The sequence below is a fragment of the Periophthalmus magnuspinnatus genome, chromosome 8 (assembly GCF_009829125.3).
Source record: "Periophthalmus magnuspinnatus isolate fPerMag1 chromosome 8, fPerMag1.2.pri, whole genome shotgun sequence".
NCBI classification, from domain to species: domain Eukaryota; kingdom Metazoa; phylum Chordata; class Actinopteri; order Gobiiformes; family Gobiidae; genus Periophthalmus; species Periophthalmus magnuspinnatus.
Window position 1 is genome coordinate 25,731,306 of NC_047133.1, and position 10,522 is coordinate 25,741,827.

Genomic DNA, 10,522 nt, shown 5'->3' on the forward strand with positions numbered 1-10,522 from the left:
AAAAATATGACCATTTACCATGTACCGTCTCCATGAAAACAAACTAATGACGCATCAGATCTATGGAGAGTCTTATTTCATTTCTTTATTCATGCATTCAAGCTAGATGAGCGTAAAGCCATTATGTTGGAATGTCCCATAGTGCACCTTTAATGCAACACAAATGTTTTTAAAGTCCAAACGGTCATGTGGTATTCTCTAAATACTTCATACTTACTATATCATACTTCCTGTTTCTTAGAAGTTCCTGGAAATTCTAAAAAGCTGAAGGAACAATAGCGCCACTGAAATGTATATATATCTACATAACTTGCAATTGTTTTTGTGCGTTAGAAAGTAAGGAACTGCATTTTACTACAATCCCGGTTCACACATGTGTACTTGGTGTAATACTTTGTCTTGGGCCTTGTCAAAATGGCCATGTTGAGCTGGGGTGCTCCCACTGCGTGCTCTCGCAGGTGTCGTCCATGCCAGCTCTGGTACATTTAAAACTTGGTCCTGCTGTCCGCACCGCGCATCCTGCCAAGTCTCTCGCCAACAACAACAACGCGATCGCAGCACAGAACTCTCTCCCTTCCTCCCTCCATCCCTCTCTACCTGCCTCCCCTTCTGTCCCGTCTTCTCTCCATACTTTGTGTCAAGAGTCTACCTCTGCTTTTACCTACGTGTATTAGTATGAAATATGTTCCTCCCACACGCCACATTCCAGGGTCTCGGAGGATCCCATGTGGAGGATTGTCTCGTTGGTGGAACTTGAGTGGGTGCGGGGGGCTTTGAAAAGGGTAACAATGTGCGTGTGTGTGGGATGGCCCGCAATATGCTAATGCATCACTCACCGCCAGAAAATATGCTCTCCCATTGATATAAAACTCTGCTAAAATATTTGGGATATTTTCATTGTTCTGGGGAAGCATCGGAACTTAACATTAATGAGCAACACCATGTAGTATTCAGACCTTCAAATAATGTTTTCGAAATTATTTTAGCTGTAGAGCGATTTTCGACAAAATAAACTCTATTTCACAGGCTTCCTTCGCCGCTGTTTAAATGAGCGAGGGTGTAGCTAACAAATAACTTTCTTGTAAAGCGTTTTTTTTTTTCAAACTTGTATTATTTATTAGACAGAGCAGTGAGCAGTGTAAAATGAAGGCAAACCAAACTTGATTCGATTTCACATCTAAACCCATGGAGCTAGAGATCACACAACAATTGGTTCTGGTAGTAAATTCCCCATTCACTTTTCCTATAGACTTTCAGGAGGAAACAAAAAGTAAAGCTAAAAAGTTTGCTAAGCTGTACATTTTTATTTAAAATCTACTCCTGAAACTTTTTAAACCACTACAGGGAGTTGTGTTTTGCTTCATTCACACATGTTTGAGTAATCCTGGTTTATTAGTCTGTCACATCTCCAAAGCTCCAAATGCTCTGTTCCACCTTGTGATGTCATGAAGTGGTAGTTTTCAAGTTAGCAGCACCTTTTACCTTTTGTGCAGTAGTGATTGGCATTTCCAGGGCTGAAATCATCGAAATGATTCTAGTGAAGGTGTATGGAATTTTAAAACACACTGGAGCACTTCCTGTATTACCACATGATGACATCACAAGGTGGAACGGAGTGTTAGATATGCAAAGTTTGTGTGTTAAACATGTGAATGAAACAAAACACAACTCCAGGTATGTTTGTGATGAGGAAACGACATTATAACATAGACATAGATCAGAAAATATTAGTACTATGGGCATTAGTAACATTAAAACTCTTAATTTTAAAATATTTGACGTTTTCAGGATCCGCTGGCTGTTGTCCAGCTCTGCTAATACAGCTACACTACACACTGGTGCATTTTTTGAACTGTTTGGTTGTCCGAGGGTAGATGGTTGGATTTTCATTTCATTCTTTGTTACTTTCATTTATATTTGAAAATCATATACTGGCAAAAAATAACTTCCTGAGGTCCTAGCAACTCAGGAGCAAAAGTGACATTTTAAGATCCCAAATGCTGTTTGTTCTGGTGTAACCGCAGCACAGATCTGTCCTGTCTTTGATCAGCAGGCAGACAGGAAGTGTGAGGCTCAGGGAAAGATGGAGGGAGTACATGACGATGGAGGCCCGCCATAGTTCACCAAAAGCACAAAGCTGCTACAATAAAAAACACAGACGTACTTCCCAATCAACAAGTCCTAAAGCTGTGCAGGGAAGATGAGCAGCCATGTCGCCACCACCACGTTCGCGACCGATATGTGCCAAGAGAAAGTGAAAAGGAGTGAACAAATGAAAAAATTAAGTGAAAGACTGCGGACAACTGTTCAGAGAATGTACAAGCGCCAGATGTCAAACTGTAACTGAGCTCTATGTGTTTGTGCCACTTGCATTGTGTGAGCACCTGGGACAACTTTAAGTATCTCTTTTTAAGCTAAGGTGAAAGTAAATATATACTTTTTATGTACTCATACACAAACATGCTCGTCTAAGCTTCTATCGGGTTTAATAGACTCTTGAGTTGTAGAATTACAGTAGTTAGCATTTGGTTATTGTAATATGTGGTAATGTTAAGTAGAGTGTGTAATAGTGTATTTGCAGTATGTGTTGGTGTATTGCTAGTAGTTATTGTACAAATGTAGTGAATGTCTAAAAAGTGTTTGTGGTAAAAATAACAGTAGTAGAAATTGCTCGTGTGAGTTTTGTATGTAAAAAGTCGGAGATGGTTGAAGTAAAACTCAGCTAGCTGCAAATATAAATGTTGATATTTGGTAAATGTTAAACTTATTTTTAAATATATTCAAATAATAATTGTTTTACTCACTTTTGTTATTGCAGGATGGAGTGTTTTTTCCACTTTTTCCAATTACTTCAAATGATACAGTTTATGTTTATTTATCTGTATTAAAGTAACAAACCAAAACAAAGCCCAAAACACAAAGCTGAAAGTTTCCCTTATCAGAAAAGTAGTAAAAGAAATGTGACCTGTCTGACTTCCCCTAGTGCAGTAATCCATCTCCATCTGGCAACAAGCAGGCTGAAAATAATTATTTTTAAAATTTTATTTCTTACACACAAAAACACTGTTAGCTTTTTTCCTCCCTCTTGTTTGAGCACTCAGACCTATGGCATCGAGATAATCACTCAGTGTACTCAATGTATAATATGAATATATGAATGGAATAAATGGGTCTACTAAATATCAGAGATTTACTATGAACATGTCCCACCATTAAAACAAATGATTACACTGCTACTCGTAGTTTAGGCTAGATTAAAGGTTATCTATGTATTTTCAGTGGAGGATTCACCCCCTGCATGTTTCCATGGACATGGTTTTGTTTTGCCTGGAAGCAGATAAGGCCACCAGACCAAGTTACAGGTCAGATCTGTGGAGAGGTAATGCAATTTATAGAAAAAAATACATGTTTCTCCATGATTTTTAAAGCAATAATTGACCTGTAATTGAGTAAATGCAAGATAGATGTTTAATGCCATATTGTGGAACATTAGAAAAAGCAACATCTCTATAGAGACAAGCAAGTGGAGAACCTCCACCAGAAAAACTACACTGGGCACCTGTAATTATCAAAAGTTAATGGCAAAACTATTTTTGCAGGGAAAAACAACTCAGCAATGATTGTCTCGGAGCAGGATGCGGCCTGGTGTCTGTGGATGTAGGCCAGCCTAGAACCATGCTTTATGTCCACTTCATTTCACTTGCAAATCAGCACCACATTCTCAGAATCCTCACAGCTCCTGTCTCTCCGCTCTTCCCTGAGTCAGCCTGACCATTACCAGGCAAGTTATCCCATTCCCAAACAATGGGAAGTGGTCAGGTGGCCAAGCACTGGATGTACCAACTTCAGTAATTCCCCTGCAGGATCTGTTCTTCTACTTTCATAAGTTTGTATGGCAGACAGAAAGTAGGACATATTAGCCACCACTGGTGGGTACCGTAAACAATACCAGTAATAAATCTGTTCATTAAAATTGTTTTGATGAAAGTGATAAAAAGTAGTACAGTCCCCATAGCAACATATCCTGTCTTTTGTATAGTGAAAAGTACACAAATGGCATCCCAGATAGGAAATTGAAACCCGTGATAAGGCATTTTAAAATGTGTCCACACTGATCTAATGCCAAGTCTGTTTCATAAATGATGTCATATGATGTTTAACAGAAAACCAAATCCTAATAATAAATATACAGACATTCTAATTTGCTCGTATTTTTGTTAGTGTTTTCCATTTTACTTTGCGCCATAGGTTAGCTTTTTTTATGAAGAAAAAAGCGTTGAATGACATGAGACCATCTTAATGTCAAGGTTTAGTTTTGTGTTGTTTTGAATTGATCGTGTAAAATGCCTAGTTTGTATTCATTCATCTGCTAATTCATTCATTCTGATACAGCCCACATTGCATTCCACACCAATTGCAGCTATTTACAGTATAGGGCTTTTGTACTGGCCCAAAGAGAAACTGTGGATGCGTTCCAAGGAAACAAGACCCAAGCACCCTGAAGAGCCTTTTTGCCTCACTTTTATTCACTCGTGTTATTTCTCAAGAGTTCCTCCTGAAACTATTTGGCAAACACAGGGAAAAAAAGACTTTGAGGGAAGAAAAACAACAAGTCGTTCTTGAGCCACCCACACCCCATCTGCTGTGGTATTATCTCCTTTTATTATCTACAGATTATGATATGATTTGTGCTTCTGCTATTGCTAGAGCCTGCAGTCCAAGTTGTTTTTTGTGATATGAGACAGTGATGGGGGGAAAGAATCCACCCCTTGCCCTTCCATTTTCTGTCCAATTAATTCCCCTCCGGATAAAGGGACACAATGGGGCCCTTGACCACATAATGAATCATTCAGATTCAGCAACGCAGCCCTGGCACTTGGCTTCTCCCCGCCGGTGGTTACTGCCATGCAGGCTCGTGCCAACTTCACCAGTCTACTCATTGGACCCCGAAATCAATGTAAACAGTTTGAGGAGGAAATGTGTTGTCATACGTTTTGACAGTAAGCTTAACCAAAACTCAGATTTGAATGTTTAGTCCTTTGAAAAGCACAGCTGAAACAGTTTTCTCAAGATTGTTTCCTTTAAAGTATAATTAGATCAAATGCATTTTTTATTTTATATATGTTTGTAATAGAAATTTGCTGGCAAACAATATGACAAATACAACAATTTTCAAGAAAAACATATTTATTTAAAAAAATGGACAGCAAATGGGTTAGATGTGCACATGTGAATGCATGTTAATACAACAGCAATAATTTTCACAGCCTCTTAAATTTACAATAATATTATACACACAGATAAGACAGTATTTGTGGATAGAAATTTTACCTCATTCACAGAATATTAAAAGCCAATGTGATAAAGATATCAAAATAAAGTCCAGAGTTCTGTTGTGGTTACCGATTGTGTGCTGACAGTAAATACATTTTTCAATACTGACAATGTGTGGTCGAAGGCACAGATGTCTTGTGCAAGACTGCAACATTAAATTGGCACTTGATGGTTAATGACACAATCTCATACACGTCACTTTTGCGTTTCTGGTGCTAAGTAACATCACATAGTAAACAGATACAGTCCAAGTATCATGTGTGTGGATTAGGTCATGGATCTGTAGACAGAGGGCACGTCACACTTTGAGTATAGATGTATGTATATTCTCATATAGAGTGTGCACATGTACAGGAGGTCCAGCTGACATGTCACTCACACACTCTGGTGTTACTTTACCCCGTTTCCTTTAACCCCACATCATGACTAATCGCGATTTGCCAAGCATAGCTGTCAGACACCTGTTTTGTCCTGTGCATGTCCATTGGTCCTACTCAGTTCAGTTGCAACATGGAATGGAGATGTTTCAGAAAGTCGGAATGATGCGTACTGCCCATCATTAGCTTGTCTTCTGATAAATCATAATTGTAAATCATTAAACCCACATTATATGTATCTGTGTAGTAAAAACAAGAACAGAAAACTTAAGACTTTTATGCCAAAATGTCACTGCAAAATTATTATGAGCAATTTAGTTAAGACAGGAAGCAAATGGTCATTAGTGTACCATAGAACTTAAAGGAAAATGCCATTGTCCATAGCATGTCCATTGTATGGCTGTCCGTCTGCTTCAGTGCAGACACAAGTCAAGCTGGTCCACATGCTGCTGTTTCCTGTAGCTCCGCTCTGCTGGATGTAAGAGGCATGTCCTCATGGAGGAGTCTGGCTCAACATTGTTCATAGAACTCTGTATAAAATCAGCAGGCACTTGTAGAGAGTTCACGGCCTACCACCATTGTCTGGTCCTTCATTAGTAGTGCATTGATGTCAGTGAGTGCAGGTTGTGGCCCTTAAGGCCGGGACAGAGTGGTGTAGACAGGCTGCTCCCAGCTGGAGGCCGTGGGGCTGTGGGTGGGGGCCATGGATAGGCTGTTGAGGATGGGGCTGGTGTAGGGCCTCCTGGAGGAGTGGAAGTATGGGTACTGGTACAAAGTAGAGGGGTATCCAGAGTACGGGTTGTAGTAGTTGGAGCTTTGCAGGTCGGTATAGTCACACTGTGAGCTGGAGAAGGAGGCAGAGGCAGCAGAGGCAGTGGAGGAGCCAGAGGCCTGACTGCTGTAGGAAAACTCCGAGTGAGAGGGAGAGTGCTCGCTGTAGTGACTGGGACTAAGCTGCTCTGTTTTTATGTGCAGCCGGTGCTGTCCTGCATCGCCCGCTGACGGGGCAGGGGCCATGGTGCTCTTACGGCTCCACTGTGAGGCATTACCATAAGAGGAAGTGTACGGAACGCCCCCTGCAGACTGACTGTGGTCTGAGGGGAGAGCAGAGGCCACGGCATGGCCGTTCAGGGGCAGGTACTGGTCAAACTCATGCACATCAAAGGTCTCCATGTTACTGATGACATCAGTGCTGAGCTCAGAGATGTCCACATTACTGAAGTCGATGTTCTGCCGCTCCACCAGGCGACGGCCCTCGTGTTTAAGGTCTGACTTTACTCCATGGTGCAGGTCTGTTTTGGGAGTAGTGGGGGGTGTGGGAGGTCCATGGGGCTGCCCTGTAACCAGAAGTAGCAAATGTCAGAAACACAAGAATAACAAATAACCAAAGTTCCCTACATTATGCGCATGTGCCCACATACCTGAGTGTTCCACATGATGATGTCCATCTGTGAGGCTGCCCAGCCCCATGCCTGGCTCTGCCTTATACATATGATGCAGCTCTGCTCCAGCGTCCGAGTCGCTCTGTCCAGGCTTCAAGTTCTTCCTCCTGCGAGGCTGGTACTTGTAATCTGGATGGTCTTTCTTATGCTGAACCCGCAGCCTCTCTGCCTCATCAACAAATGGCCTCTTTTCACTCTCTGACAGCAATCTGTTGATATTGAAATATATGTTATTTTTATTATTATTATTATTATTATTATTATTATTATTATTATTATTATTATTATTATTATTCATGAAAAACTGAGCTTTATAAATAAACCAAAATCACTCAAACAAACTAAATAAACTCTGATAAATTAGTATTAGCCCATGTCTTAATTATTTACTAATAATATGTAGACTATTTATTTTGTGGAAGGAAAACAAAAGTTGTTAATTACCGCCAGAGTTTGCCCAGAGTCTTGCTGAGCTCCGCGTTGTGAAGATGTGGGTACTGATCGGCCAGTTTCCTGCGCGCAGCCTGAGCCCACACCATGAAGGCGTTCATGGGTCTCTTGACGTGCGGCTTGTTCTTCATTGAGCCGTTCCCTCGCACGGGCATGGGCACGAGAGACCAATCATATCCTTTGAGAACCTGAGACACTGCGTCCCTGATGCACGCCGGAAAGCGCTCATCGTCCTCAACGTCTAACTTCTTCCCCATTCCCCCGTGCAGAGAGCCCTGGCTGTCCGAGCCCGCGGGGGAGGACGGCGCATCGGAGTCGGACTCATCCTGGGACAGCGAGCTGTTTGAGCCGGTGGGACTGCACGGCTGCTCGCTCAGACACTTGTCATGATCCTCCGACATTTTCAGCATTTTGTATTGAAGTTCGGATGGAAATCCAAAAATACCAGGACAAAACTCACATCAAACTGTACACTACACCGCGGTTCTCTTAACGCACAAAGCGCGTTTTACGCACTGTGCGTAACGGTAAATTCCACTTAGGAAAGGTATAATTAAAGTCCGTTTGCGATCCTGGAGTTGCTCCCGTTAGTTTTCAGCAGTTGAGTCTGATGCGCTGTCATTGGAGGAGCGCGCGCCCAACTTGTGGTCCTGACTGTGAGTATTATCCACACGTTACCGCAACTTGACTCGAAGCCCGCAGAGTGTCACTCCACCTTCAGCCTGCTATTGGCTGGAATACACCACTACTGTTTTCTTATTGGTTAAACATTATTTATGATAATACAGTTCCGTTTTTTTGACATTTCAACCACACTGTCCATGTATGTATGGAACCAGGTCGTTGTTGTCATACGAACTACACTTTTATGAATTTTATTTTACAGATTTTGTAACAGCCATGCGCCTTCTATTTCATTAAAGAACGAGTAAAACATGTGTATAGATAACAATCATGGCCTAAAAGCTAAATGACATGACCTTAGAACATGTTATGAAATAATGGAGTTCTCATCGTGTCTTTTGTCAGTTTCGAGTCAAACGGTCGCTTAGGGTTGGTGTTAGATATTTTTATCAGGCACTACAAACTAGAAGACTGCTGTGATGGTGTGAGGCTAAATTGTCCATTCAAAACTACTTTGCCTCTATGGAATAATTTGTTTACAGACGTGCCCAAAGCTCCAGCTTTATGACAGAGGATAGAAACGGCCTTTGTTAAACTGTGGTATTGTGGGATGATAGGCCTCTGTGTGAGAGGTGTGTGTGTCCTGCAGTCTGCTCTGGTCCATCTTACTTCAGGTGCTGAGAGCTGTTCTGACCAAAACAATGTGAGGACTTTAGAAGGAAAAGGTCTCAAAATATGGTAAGAAATGTATTGCTCATTAAACTACAGTGTTTTTAATAGCTCTAGCACATGACAGGAAAATGTGGTGCATGTGTAACCTGCTTCGTCTGTTTGCATAGAGTAGACTACTGTAGTGCGATTATTTTCTCAACTTTAAACAATTTTTCCTTCCTAATGCATCTAGTCAATTGCGTGTCTAAAATAGATTTTTTTTTTTCTTCTCTCTACATGAAACAATTATTTGCTGCTAAATGCTGTAGTCTGGAATAAAACACTAGCATTGTGGTTTGTTAAGGAAGGTTTAATGATCACTAATGTGTGACTAATATTACATACACCAATATAAGTTTTAAGCTTATGAAAAACAGGTCACATAGATATTATCATTTCACACTGGCCTCTCAGAAAAATACTCTGAGTGCCTAACAGTTTGATCAACAAGAAATCATCAGTCATTGGTAACAGCAGTAAAATATAGCTCTAGATATCTGCTTATTTTGTTATTTTCATTAGATAAATAGTTTTAAAATGTGTATACAGAAATGTAATGCTTTACATGCTGCATGTGGATATATTGTTAAAATCATTTGCCTGTCACTCAAACGCAGGCAGCAGCTCAGTGATGTGTGTGATTGCATGAGTCAGGGTAAACTTGGCAAACGGAGCTGCATGTTGTGCCATCGCTCTCACCGAGACGAGTCCACGGCCTAACCACATGTGGAATCTGCTCCCATCCACTAACCAGCCCTGCTTCTGCCTCCACCACATCAAGAACACCATTCGCATCTCTGCTTTCACACACTCTAGAGCAGACAAATTGAAGCTGAATTTAAAATTATGAGAAATTTTGGGGCAGGAATAGAAGCGATGAAGAGGAAATATTGGTCGGTAATGCTGTGGTGGATCAGAATTGTTTACAGCCATTTGCAGAGTTATCATTCTAAATTTGTGTTATTATTAAAGAATCATTATTATTCATGTGTTATGAGTCAAATACATAACAAATTGAGAAAATAAACTAATCAGAACAGAAGACTACTTGATTGTTGGTACATAGCTGTTTTCCAGAGTTACAATAACTAACAGTAAATGTGAATACTTACTTTACTTTTAAAGACAAACAAATTATGAAGAGGTTAAAGGCAAGACAGATGATTAGTCTATAGGAAAAAACAATGGGAAAAATGTACTGTAACCTTGTGATGAGCAGTTACTATTGAACTCCATATGAGTCTCATCCATTTCCACCCCAAGAATCTATAGTGACTGTGATTTAGATGATAGTATTTAGTACAGTGTCACATTAAGATGTAGTTAATGCAGTATTGGAAGTAACTTAAGTTCAAAAGTAGTGGTGCTGCTTATGACATACATAATGATTGCCGTACAGTTGATAGTTTTGTTACTGCCGTATGTTTAAATATTCACACATTGTGCAGTTACCACCGCAAGATACAAGTCTTCAGGGTCAAGGTGTGATCAGGAAGAAGGCCCACTGCCATTAGATGTACTGACACTATCTGGCAATAAAAACAATGAACAAAAGATACAAAAGGGTCAATGGAAGAAGTGGGA

The 10,522-nt window shown here is 40.6% G+C and overlaps 1 protein-coding gene across 1 annotated transcript; it reads right to left on the reverse strand.

Annotated features, from left to right (window-relative positions):
- Window positions 1–5,169: 5,169 nt before the first annotated feature.
- LOC117374852 (transcription factor Sox-8-like) lies at window positions 5,170–8,261 on the reverse strand. Its single transcript, XM_033971052.2, has 3 exons — window positions 7,598–8,261; window positions 7,133–7,362; window positions 5,170–7,048 (listed from the first exon to the last, which is right to left on the reverse strand). The coding sequence occupies exons 1-3, from the start codon at window positions 8,011–8,013 to the stop codon at window positions 6,345–6,347; spliced, it is 1,350 nt and encodes a 449-aa protein (XP_033826943.1). The 5' UTR covers window positions 8,014–8,261; the 3' UTR covers window positions 5,170–6,344.
- Between the last annotated feature and the right edge of the window lie 2,261 nt (window positions 8,262–10,522).

Bases quoted from the DNA above. Each gene is read 5' to 3' on its own strand.
- LOC117374852 (XM_033971052.2), bottom strand. From the start codon at position 8,013: ATGCTGAAAATGTCGGAGGATCATGACAAGTGTCTGAGCGAGCAGCCG. The intron at 7,363-7,597 runs GTAATTAACAAC...CAATATCAACAG, and splicing joins ACTCTGGGCAAACTCTGGCG to ATTGCTGTCAGAGAGTGAAA. The intron at 7,049-7,132 runs GTATGTGGGCAC...TTCTGGTTACAG, and splicing joins TCATCATGTGGAACACTCAG to GGCAGCCCCATGGACCTCCC.